At 42.5% G+C, this 13,075-nt stretch overlaps 1 protein-coding gene across 1 annotated transcript in view; it reads right to left on the bottom strand.

Annotated features, from left to right (window-relative positions):
* Window positions 1-5,783: 5,783 nt before the first annotated feature.
* Window positions 5,784-13,075, bottom strand: part of MAPRE1 (microtubule associated protein RP/EB family member 1) — a 33,650-nt gene continuing 26,358 nt past the window's right edge. The window contains exons 6-7 of the mRNA XM_036924695.2: window positions 9,206-9,358; window positions 5,784-7,530 (exon numbers count right to left, since the gene is read on the bottom strand). Coding sequence (XP_036780590.1) covers window positions 7,474-7,530; window positions 9,206-9,358 — 210 coding nt within the window. The 3' untranslated portion in view covers window positions 5,784-7,473. The remainder of the gene's footprint in view (window positions 7,531-9,205; window positions 9,359-13,075) is intronic.

The following is a 13,075-nucleotide window of genomic DNA, read 5'->3' as shown; positions in this document are numbered from 1 at the left end:
CATGATCACCTAAATGGTACCAAAGTGCGAACTGACCACCAAACAAGACATGGTCCCAGGCCTATACCACAAAGGAAACATCAACATGCAGAAAAAATTTCTACTCCCATTTCATCAGTAATGGAGACAAAAGGTTTTGTCACATTGTCTAACATTAACAGTGGTTCAATGAAATGTCATTTAAAAAAGGTGCAGACCTTATTTAAATGCGTTTCATTAAACTAGGTATTGATAAACTAGAATATTTTTTTTTAAAAAAGACCAATAGCCCTACATTTGACTGTTTCCCAGTTTGATTCGGGCTCAGTGCTTTCACTTTTCAATCCAATGTTACCTTTCAATTTACAGCAGTTCCTGCATTTATCAGTATTTTTATACAGGTTTAGCATATGCTGAATTCTGTCACAATTTATTATTCCTTCTTTGGGAAGAAACATGTAAAAAAAAAAGAGGAAATACTAAGAAACATTCTACATTTCAGGTAAAGAAAAGTTCAGAGGATTCTCACCTATAAAAGAGTGAAAACTTGATCATCAAAAACCCAGGTTAACAAAAAGAACAACAGAAGTAGGCTGGAAGACACGTAGGAGAAAAAAATCGCCTAGATTAACCTCTGCGCAAAAGTAATTCTGATAAAAGCTCAAAGTCCTTGAGACTTAGCTCAGGTGTCACTTGCCTCAGTGACCGCCAAGAGCAGGGATGTGACGCTTGCAGAAGGGAGCAATTCCACAGTGAGGGCCGCAGTGGCAAGACGCAGGCCCTCCACATGCTGTCCTCCTCAGCTTTGCCACTGTGGGTTCTGAAATGTAAAACCTGCATCCTAATACATATGTGCTGATTATTCCTCAATAAAGTTTAAAAAAATAACCTGTATCATCCTCAGCTTTATATAATTTGTCAAAAATTTTAAGATGCAACTTAATAGCCAAGAAGAGAGGCTTTTTCCTTTTCCAATACAAACAAGCAAGATAAACATCAATGACTGCTGGAACCAGGAGGGCCATGAAGGTTAATCACAGGATCCTACCTTCCGTGGAGGCCAAAGACGCACTGACGGCAATGCTCCTACCACACCGTAACCTCAGTAAACCCTGGGCTCAAATGCCAAAGCACAGTTCAAATGCCAAATCATGAGTTTCAGAAAGAAGGGAGATTCTCCATGTAGTTCAGTGGCTACTTAACCATCTCCTTCCCACAGAAAAAAAGGGGGACTTTAATTAAAGATTGAAGAAATAAAGTTAGAGAGTTAAAAATTCTTAGGAAATTTTTCAAAATATTTTATTTCATTGAACACTGAATGACTATTTCTTCTATCAGCCTTTAAAATTAACAGGAAGGAAGGCGCACATACACAGGCAAGCTGGGACGGCCTGCAGCTAACTGTAAAAACACAAATGGTTTACCCCATTTTGCCAAGCAGCGTTTAAAATTTCAGAGTAAAAACAGCAGTCATGTATAATTACATGTTTAACTCACATTATTTTATAGAAAAACAAGTAAAACACACACAAAAAGACAGTATCAGTTAAGAAACCTTAAGAATGCTAAAATCCAAATGACCTTCAGGTATGCTGGATCCTAAAGCCACTATAACTGCTTCAAAATACATAAACAGGCCCCATTATGAGAAATATAAATACAAACCATGACAAAACAACTGCAAAGCAAGGAAAGAAATCTGATGGTCACTCAAGCTTAGACGAGGACACACCATGACAGGTCCCGCGTACAGTGCCGAGAATTCTTGCCCTGTGGGGCGATGCGGGGATTTGAGAAGTCAGTCCCCCCTTACCCAGTTTCACTTTCCATCCTCTCAGTCATCCGCAGCCAGCCACGGCCCAGAGGCAAAACGATGCTCCTTCTGATGTTTGGTCCGGTCAACAGAAGTCTAACACGACATCACAACGTCTGTGCCATTCACCTCACTTCCCTCGCTACACAGGCATTACATCACCTCACATCGTCACAAGGGGGTGAGGACAGTACAGTAAGGTATTTTGGGAGCAAGACACCACTTTCACACAGCTTTTATTACAGTATATTGTTAAAACTGTCCTGTTATTAACAGTAATTGTTATTGAATGCTAACTGTACCTAATTTATAAATTAAGCTTTATCATGGGTCTGTGTATAGGAAAAACCACAGTATATACAAAAGTCGGTCCTGTCCACGGATCCGGGCAGCCACTGCATATCCCCCAAGGATGAGGAGGAACCACTGTACTAGTAAAGATCTCCCTGCAGCATGCAACCTGTGGGGAAAAAAGGCCAAATGCACGTGCTGAACCACCCCTTTTGACAAAGCCTCTTCTTTCAGTCAAAATTTTAATTAAAACTCAGAAGTTATATGCTTTATAAATGACTTCACTGTGAGTGAATTTTTTCAAAATTTCACATGCAAAGTGTATGTAGCTGATGCTAAGAAACATTGTACTATCCTTGGGAACCTGTCCCTCAACTGAGGAAAATTGACCTCCAGAGGCAACATTTGCCAGAACAGGGCGCTCTTCCACTCTTTCCTGTGCCAGTATCCTATCACTTTTACCAGCCTAAGTAACCTTTTCTGGCCCAGAAAGGATCTTGGGGAAACCATCCTCACTCATCTCATCAAGCCAACGAAAAGTTGTGTTCTGCATACCAGGGATGCAAGGCCTGAAGGACTGTAGTCTCAATTCCGGGTCCTCTGCCTCCTGACCACGCACGGTCTTCCTTGTTTACTTTGATAAAGATCAGAGAAGGGCTCTGGCCACACACTCCCTTTATATATTCCAATTATGCACTTGGATGCTTGACCTTGGACTTAACTTTTAATAGTCTCCACTGCAATGTGTAAATCATCCATTAAGGCTGAATCTTAGAACCTCACCTCTGTCCCCACTAGAAACTATTAAGAGCCTTAAAGCCAGCTTTGTTAAGACTTATCCTGATGGACTGAATCTCACCTGCCAGCTATGCAAATCTCATTCTCCCACCAAAACTGAAAGTTAAAGACATCAGTAAATGGAATAAATAGCTCTTCCTCCCCTTCCTCATACCCAAACCCACCATATCCTCACTAACAATTCCTGCAGACTACAAAAGACATTCAAAGAAAGCCAGGAAAAAGCTAAGAGAGAAAAACCTTTAAAAAAATTTTTAGGTGAGATATCTTACAGAATTCCAAACTGCCGACAGGTCACTTTGTAATTCTAAAACCTTCCCTTGATGCTGTTCGCAAAGTTCTAGGCTTTGGTGGCTAACCTGGCTTGATTTCAAATGGTCATAGGACAAATATTTGCTTCTCCCCACCACAGAAATGTATGTGTAAAGGCTGTATTCATTCTATACCACAGAACCTCAGAGCCTCCAATACAAAGTAAATACAGGTTAAATTTTAATTTTTTTAATGTATAGACTTAAAGTCCTAGATTGAGGGGCCTAGAAATCCAATTCTAAGGCTAGACCTGCCTACCTAGAAAGTCAAACTGAAGAAGCTACCTGATTACAACCACACCACAAACTTCTGTGCTCCAGGGACTAGGGTAACGTTATTTTCCAATACAGATGAAGCCAAAAGGAAAACAGAACTTCACCAGTTAAAGCTGCGTAACTATCCAGTTGATGACATCTGGGTTAATGGGTTCTAACTATAGTCAAGTTCATTGTAAAAGCACAGAATCCCTCCATAGGCTTTCTTTCACCGACTGCACATTCAGTTACATCCTCACGTGTGAGAACTGTGAGAACGCAGCAGCAAGTGTCAGAAATAAATGTGAACTCATCTGGTTTTAAAACACTGCAATTGGAATGTGTCAACTCAAAAGTATGACATGTTCCTAATTTTACAGCAACAGCACCAGGCCAGCAAAATGACTGGTGCATCTTGAACACTGACCACAGGCTCAGGTTCAGCTTGGTCAAAGCGATCACCTCCGCTCTCTCTGCTGACAGCTGAAAGATATGGGGCACCCACATAGCAGCAAGCTAATCTGAGTAAGATGATCAGGCCTAAAGCCTATGGTGCACTATGGTAAAATAAACATCAAAGGAGCTCCTCATACCAAATCTTATAAAAAACAACCCTTAAAGAAAAATTCCTCTAGAGTCACTCTGGTTATAGCAAAAGAAAACTGCTTCCTTTCCAACACCATATTACAGTCTAGAGTAAACCCTGAGAAAATAAAACTTTTAAAATCAACAAATCTGAATATTCAATCACTGAATCTTCATTTAAAAGAAAATGGTGGAGGTGTTTAGACCCTGACTTCACTTGAGGAAAAACAGGTTGACAGTCAGTCTGAGAACTGAAAGGAGCTAGACTCATCCCTACTACCAGACTGACAAAGAAATATTAAAGAACTTGTTGCTTGTTTCACAAAATACAGCCTATTTTATTTAAGGAATGCCCGCCTGAGTTCTCAGGATACTAAAACTCTGCCCTATGCTCTTCTGATCTGTAAACAGCACTGCAGACGGGATCTGAAGAAGCCACACAGAAATTTCAAACATTGTGGCTGCATTTTGTCAGCTCATTCTGACCTCAGCAAGCACCCAGTGTGGGAAGCACTATGTCCACATTATCACACTCGTTTTGTCAGAACAAGATTAGTTCGAAAGTCACAAAGAAGGGACCTGCAGGGATGCAGACCTGATGCTCCCCTTGCCAGAGTCTGGCCTTACATATACACCTGCCGGTTCAAGCCTAAACAAGTCTGAGGACTACTTCACGCCCAGGCCACCTGAAGTACATAGTAAAGTGCAGATTTTCAATCTCCTGACTCAGAATTTCTAGGGAGGGACTCCAGAAATATGTTATGTCCATCAAGTTCCCCAGGTGATCCTGAAGCCCATCAGGCTGAGGATCATCAGCCTGAGTGAATCCTAAAGCCAAATCCAGCCAGAGAACCCATTTGTTTAGCTACCCTCCACACAGAAGTTGCCAAGCAAACCAAGCAGCTCATTCAAGTTTACTGCACCTAACCTATGCCCTACCCTGAATTGGTCATATCACATTTGATGTGCCTCAGCCTCAAGAGCCAGGTCAATGAACTTAGGCCAGAGGTACTCACGGTACCAGCTTCACTCCTTCCAAGGAGGCTTCTTGGCTGACATTACCCAAACCTTCACAAATGCCATGCACTCCTGGAGGTTCTTCTTGTAGATTACCAATATGCAGGGTGCCAAATTCCTTCTGAAGGTGCATAACATTTCAAGTATCATACTATTAACTTCTAGAGTAAGTGATGTGGCCATAACCCTCACCAAAATCAAGTTGGGTTTACAGAGCATTCATAATTGTCATAGGTACCTGCTGCCCATTTACCTTTGTTTCCTACTGAAAGTGGCAGCAGGTATCCTTCTGAACTCATTTCTTACGTAGAATTTTTAAATTTTAAATAGAGGAAAAAATGGTGATGACTTCAGATTTTGTCAAGACTGTATTCACAGACTTTGAAACATACTTTCTATAAAAAATATGGTATTTTTTTAAATGTATGCTATCCACCAAGCACTGCCCTGCCATATCGCTCAGGAGGAAATAGCCTGAAAGGGCTTCACAACAGCTAGGCCAAGCCTTGGTCTCCTGAAGACCTCTCACAGTACTATGAGAATGTGAAATAGCAAGAGGCTGAGAAATGTAATGTGAAGAAAAGAGAGAAAAGAACAGGCTTAGAAATAAGCACATTTGAAAAAATTGAAGGACCTCAAAGGGCCAGTCCTAATTTAAGAAAAAGATATCAGTACCTTTTTATTTGAACCTAAAAGAACATACCCAGGGCAAGACAAACTTCAGAAGACATGACACTCTTGAAATACAGAATTTTATTTAGAAACTGTTTAAAAGTAGAAAAAAACCCTGTCAAGAAAGACCAGGTGGCAAATGGGTTCCCAGTAAAATGGCATTGTAGGGCAACAAAAGTCTAAAAGGCCTCAAAAGAGAAATAGCACCACTGTTATTTGAACAATGGCTAGTTACTTGCATTTTTTTGGCATTGTTAATCACTGAATCTGAATTTTCCTCTGAATTCCACACAGAGCATGCACTACACAACAATTTTATCATAAAATACCTGCTTTCTACACACATTTTAGGACAAGCTACCACCAGAAACAAATCAATACAAACACATCAGGGGCAGAACAATCTCAGTAGTGGGTGGGACACATTTTGCAGAATTCTGCCTAACAAAGGAACTGAATAGGCCATGGGCAAAGCAAATGAGGGAGTGTTAAGGAATGAAATATTTTAAATATTAATAATTAATTCAGACATGGTACTGTATTTTCTGCAAAAGAAAATCAACATTTAGTAACACGCTAATGAATTTTATCTCCAAGGAGATTAGTGCACTGGCAAAATAGTCCAGTAACAGTGGAGGGCTGGGGACAGCAGGTACCAAAAACACCCAGCCTTGCAGATCCCAAGAAAGAGATGGCCTTCACTGGTCACTCCCTCCGCCAGAGGCCCAGAGAGAGCCTGCAGCATAACAGCCTGCCTGCTCAACTCCCACTCAAATAGCAGACTTTAAGGAGCCAAAGAGGGGTCCCCAGTGGGCAAGGGGAGCAGAGAAGAGAAACATGTTAAATGTAAACTTAAAAGACAGTAAAATGGGACACAACCCCCATTCAAATCCCAGAGCAGTGGGCAGGTCCCAAAAAGTAGTTGTTAAGATTTAAAAACTGGACACAGCTCCTTTCCTAAGAAACACAATACACAGAAATTTCAGGGATAATTGGAAAAATCGTCAGAGAAATCTCAATGAAATTCAAGCTCCTCAACTCAACATACCAGGGCTGAAACACACCCTCTATTCAGCCAGGCGGCTGTGCCTCTTACTTCCTAGCGGGGACACAATTGGTCAAGGACACCAAAGGGCTTTACAGAGCAACTTGTTACACTTTCTTTTTGGGCCACAGCCTAAGCCTATGAGGATTCAGGCAGCCCCGCAAGGCCTGTGAACGCAGATTCCATAGGTTCCAAGGTCTGGCCCTTCCTTCCCAGACATAATGTCAAACAGCCAAAATCTCCTATCATGTTACATTTTATATTCTGAAATATGGAAGCATGTTTGAAATACTGTTAAGGCATTTATTTATTAAAACGTTGACATTCTCTGCCAAGATTTCACATTAGCTTAAAATCCAAACCAGTCTTGACATTTCTCTCCTGAGGCCTCCACCTCAGAATGTTACATGAACACCTTCTTCAGCAACCAGGGTCACCGGCATCCACACAGTGAGCCCCACGGTCAGCCTCCTTGCTCCCTAGGTGAACCAACTGGATGTTAATGCTGCTCTGCCAAAACGTAAACCTCCTGACTCAAACTCATCGGAAAAGGAGTGAAACTTCTGCAAAGTGCACTTTAAGAAGAGGTACTTTTTGCTTATGAAAAGAAACCAGTGAGTCCTCTAACAATAACAAAGGGAGTATTTTACAGTTAAGCACATGATTTGGAGTGAAGAGTTGGGGTGTTGCTCTGCTGGTCCAGGCTGTTAGTACTCTTCTTGTTCCTCCTGTGGGCCCCCTTCATCAGGTATCACAAAGCCCTCCTAAAATGGGGAAATGAGAGGGAAAAGCTATTACTCAACACTGAATGGAAGATCCGTTTCTATGTGGGTTCACGTCCCTCATATGTAAAGCGTCTCAGTCAACAGTTCTTCCTGTATCTACCACACACTGGGTAATAATGGCACAGTCATGTGACCACTATTTTATTACTTAGGCTGTAGAATCACATCTTACAAAAGGCAAAGCCTGAGCATAAATTCACCCCCAAACTTATGGAGGCAATGGATGTGTACACTCTCTTGATTATGACAATTTCACGTCATCAAGTTATACTGAAATATACATGTAGTTCATTACGTCAATTGTACCTCAACAAAGTTTTTTAAAAAGAGAAAATTTACCTTAAAAAATCCTTTACATCACCATAAAGCTCAGTACCATTCCACCTCTTCCCAGTAAATTATCTATACGGCCAGCTTTTCCTTTACATATTCCTTTGATTGCCCTTAGGAACCATGCATGCATTGGTAAACCCAAAATTCCCACAACACTTACAACAGCTTCAAGTATGACCCGAGATGAGTGGCACGGGAAAACAGCAGACTCGTGGTGCCCACCTCACACTTGCTCCAGGGCACTCCGGCATGTGCTGCTGAACAGCTACACTACCACAGAACTTAGACTTCCTTCTTAAACGAAATCTCTACAGTTGAATTTACCTAAGCTACAATTCCACTAAAATAATACTCAAGACTAGACCAAGGACCCCTATATCTTATCTTTCTTTTCATTATCTGGCACAGAGCAAGCTCAAAATAAGGATTTATTGAACACATTATCAACTTTTCAGTCATGTCTTAATCCCCCCAAATCCAGTTGATATGTTCACAGGACAGTGGTAATAACAGCGCTAATATTACTTTATACTTGTACTGCTACACATACGACAGAACACTCAGACAGACACTACAGTTTGATCCTGCGGACTCTACCAGGCATGCAGAAAAATTATAAATAAACACAGCCATTAATCAACAGGATACCAAATCCTAAACTTAGGGAAAATCGGAGTTTCCTGATCAGTTAACTTATCATGAATAATATCAGAAGATTTGGCTGTGTAGTACACAGGGATTCCATGAAACAGGACCACAAAGCACTGCGAGGGTGGGAACCAGGCACACCTCTGGGAGGGAGGAGCAAAGGTGCAGGGTGACAGCTGTGGGCAGCAGACATCAAAAAGGAGCCACGTGTCCAGTTCTCCAGAGCATGCCTGAGGCCCTGATAAAATGGAGGTGGAATCTCCTGCTGAAGGGTCCAAACTGCAGGGGGTTGGAGTGAGAATGGCAGCGTTAAGAGCATTTTGTGGCACTTACCGCCTGTCAGTGGCCACAAACTACAGAAGCAGACATGGCAAGCCAGCCCCTCCTTATCCTATGCCTGCCTCAAAGGCTCACAGACCTCAAGGCAGAGGCTGAGGTCGGGCAGTGACCCTCTGACTGACTCTGAGGGGTCAGAAATAAAATCCCGACGGATCTTATGCTGGAATCTGGAATTTTCCCATGCCACTAATGCTGGCTCAGTCTAGCAGCTATTATGGGTCCTCTGGGGGCTTAGGGTTTACCTACAGTGTCAGTTTGCTGAAACCAACCAGATAAAATTTATTTTCTTTTAGGTGGCAAAACGGCAGGAAAATATCCTCATGTCAACACGTACATCTGTAGCATAGAGAATGTCCACAATCCTCTGCAATACAGGGTTGTTCTCTCCCTCATTCTCCTGGCAAATCAATTCAATATTCCTTAGCTTTCCAAAGTAGAAATCTCTCTCTTTCTCCAAGTCTTCAACAGTAAGTTTCAATACATTGACCTGCACAAGACATTAAAAAGGGTGAGCAACACGTTATTCGTGTACCAGTAACATTACCCAATATTGTACCTAACCCAAAAGGAGATGTGCTCTTTCCTCAAACACTCTAACATGGACAAAAACCCATTTTAGGTTAATGTCATTAATGTCAACTTTATTCAGTCTCATGATAAATAATATGGGCTTGTTCATAACCACCCTGATGATATTAACTCCCAAGAAAAGGCAGACTACAACCATGAAAATACAGCAACTTCCTGGGGGCTGAGAAAAGATCAAGGAGAAAAAACTGTGGACACCTGAGACAAATAGAGCAGCAGAACCCACAATCCAGGACAGAGAGTAGCTTCCCATCACAAACTGGGCCCTTACTAGGGCACTGGTCAATCAAGTCCAAGTCTTTCTGCCGTGGAGGTCAATAGAGACAGTCTGGTCCAGGGCAGATAAGGCGCCAGACCCTCTCTTATCTGGCAGCAGGGTGGAACAGCAATCCAGGGGTGAAGACTGGCTAAAGGTGACTGATGCCAGCCAGACACAGCTAGGGCTGAGGGAGGCCTGGGCACAGAAAACACAATGGCTCTTCTCCCCTGCCCACCTTTGCTGGGGATAGGGTGTGCTCCACGACTCAAAAGAAAAATGTCCTCTGAGGAGAGGGTCCCTGTACCTGTCTCTCTCCCAAGAGTCTCAAAAAGGAGAAAAGACAGCAGAGGCAGAGAGCAGTCTCCACCACACTCCATTGCTAGAATCATTGAGCCTCTCATCTGCTCACCACACGTGCTACAGGATCCTCCATGAGCCCCACAGAGGGGCTCTTATTTCCACAATGTGGCAATGAAGAAATAAATCTCAGTTCTTAGGCCAGGACTATCTAGCTGGGAAAAACAAAAGTCTTAACAACTCTCACAGTCCTTTGTGTCTTTTAAGTATGGTGCATCTTCATACCAGTGTACTCAAATCTATGATGTGTGAATTCAGTTTAACTCTCACTGAATGCAAATTACGTGGCACAGTACTTATAGGCTAATGTCACATGGGAAGCCAAGCCAGGAAATCACAGAAGTGCAGCTGTTGATAACGACTGGGTAGCAGGGAACTCTGATGGCCAGAATGCACTACAGAAATCTAGTCCAACCTTCTGAACTTCTAGCTGCAAAACAAGCAAACAGCTTATCCAGCTCCCCTACAGCCTGATGAAGCAGCAGCTAGACACAAATGAAAGGATCAAGCCCCATCCCAGGGTGGAAGAATGCCCCCCTTCAGAACCTGCAGTCAGGAAGCATCCCGAGATGAGGGGCAGGTGACTGGACCCACCAGAACCATTTTGTCAAAGCCTTAACTTCCATGTTCATCATCAAAGGCCTCAAGAGACCAAACCAGATCAAGGCTCTAGAAAACCTTTCACTATTCCTTTATCAACCACAAAAAAACTTAAAAATAGTTAAAGTACTACCATCACCTAGCAGCCAACAAAGCGAAATCACCCATTTCCCCCATCCCTACCGTCTCTGCTCTAACTGCTGCTGCCTTTCCTTAACCCACCAGAGCCCCATAGCAGAGTTCAGGAGGGAGACAGCAGGGCAAGAAGGGGCCAACCTCAGCGGTACGAAGCTACCCTGCATCTTCAGCTCTAAGATCTAAGACCCAAGGAACAGGCCTTCTAATCACATTAGTGACCGAGGAGGAAAGAGAGTCACAAGAGCTTAAAAAGGTATGCGTGCCTGGAGCCCACCTGTACACTCATGGTTCCCTCACAAACCCACTAACACCTTCTCTGGCCAACAAACTATCAAGGGCACTAGAACACAGCCTTCTAGGCCCCACCTTTACAGCCAAAGAACATTCCTCCTCGCTATCACTCAATAACTATGTGCTCACAAGAAACAAAGAGTATACACTAAGTCACTGGCTTTCACTTGGCGCTCATCTAAATACTTACCACCTATGAGGTTGTAAAAAAAAAAGTCTATGGCTGATAATCATTACCACTCTGAAACCTTCTCTTACAGTAAAGTAATAACTATGACCTGAGAAGCCCAAGGAAATGCTTTGGACCTGCACTGGCTAATAAGGTAGCCATGAGCCACAGATGAGAACTTGAAACGGGCCAGGGCAATTGAGAAGAGCTGTAAATATTAAATACACACAGGACTTCAAAGACCTAGTACAGTCTTTCAATGTAAAACATCTCGATAATTGTTATGTCACGACTGCATGTTAGAAGGATATAATACTTCGGATATATTGCATATTGCATTACTAGAATTAATTTACCTATTTCTTTCTACATGTTTAATGTGGCTACTAGAAAATCTTATACATGTGCCTCACTTATCTGGTTTGCATTCTATATCTATTGAATAGCACTATATTGGAGTAAAATCAAATGAAAGAAGTTTCTCCAGGATGATTTAAGAATGCAGAATTGCTGGAGATCTCCCAAGAAAGTGAATACTATACAAGGTAATTTGTGCCGAATACACTCTCTTCTCTTAGCCTAACAAGCTCATCTGACTCTACTTCCCAACATCCCTCATGTCCCCCAAACCTTCACACCTTCATCAAGGGCCATAAACTCAAATACTGCCAGAGGCCAGAGAGACCATGTAAATGAGCCAAGGGAGTCAGTTAACAGGATGCGGTAAGGACTTTGGTAACCTGGAGAGAACCTAAAATCCTTCCTATTAAAAAAAATAATGAAAATTAAAACTTTGTGTAAGTTAAACAGAGCACTTCTGGGGCAGGGCTGCAGCAGCCAGGCATGAGCTGGCTCAAAAGCCGGCACAGATAATTTAACCTCCCCAGGTGCGTTGTCCTCATCTGTGACCTCACAGGGCAATGCAAAAGTTGAATTAACATGCTTAGTAGATTATGGGATGCCACTTTAGAAATACGAATTTTTTTTTCATTATCAACATTCCTGTATTTCACCAAAACAGTCTGATTCCTGTGAACTTTTAAAAAATACTTCAGAACATTATTTTGTTCTATCAGGGTCACAGATAAGAATCATAATAATCACAACTGTATTTTATCCAATGCCATTTACCCCATTTATTCCAAACACCATTCCAGGCACTTGACATAACATCAGCTTACATAATCTGCTCAACTATGAGCAAAGTAACTGCCCCACTTCACATGAGGCTGTAAGTTCAGAGGTTAACTACCTCTCCCAGTTACAAGTTAAGTGGCAGAGCCAGGACAATCCTCAAATCTATGCAACCCAAAGCCTGTGCTCCATAATACACGACACTAGCTGAGCCACGGGCAGCACAGAGCCTGCTGGATCTTCACCTGGAGTGTGCACCATCAACCCTGTGCTGGCAGCTAGCAACTCTGTTTTCTCAGAGACTCTTTCCTGTGTCCATCCATGCCTGGAAACCAACAGTTACACAGAAGTCCCATTCTCCAGGACTTCTGGACTTCACAGTGACAGTGCCCAGAGGATGCTCAAGGCAGCCACACTAATGATGGAGACCCAGTCACTCAACACTCCCGAAGCACCAAGGACCATAGGGCACACACACATTCACAGAATGAAAAAAACACAATGGGATCTTTGGGCAGGCTCTTATGTCTTTATCTCCTGGGAGCAGGGTTGAGGCACAAGAAGTTCTGGGTTAAGTGAGGCCATTTCCCCCAAGTTTTAGGACGTGCCTTTTAGGAAAGTGAAAAAAGGTTCAACCCCAAAGCATTCCAAATTCTAAAACTGGAAAT

Source organism: Manis pentadactyla, chromosome 5 (genome assembly GCF_030020395.1).
Source record: "Manis pentadactyla isolate mManPen7 chromosome 5, mManPen7.hap1, whole genome shotgun sequence".
Lineage (NCBI taxonomy): Eukaryota > Metazoa > Chordata > Mammalia > Pholidota > Manidae > Manis > Manis pentadactyla.
This window is presented reverse-complemented; position numbering and strand designations above follow the sequence as displayed.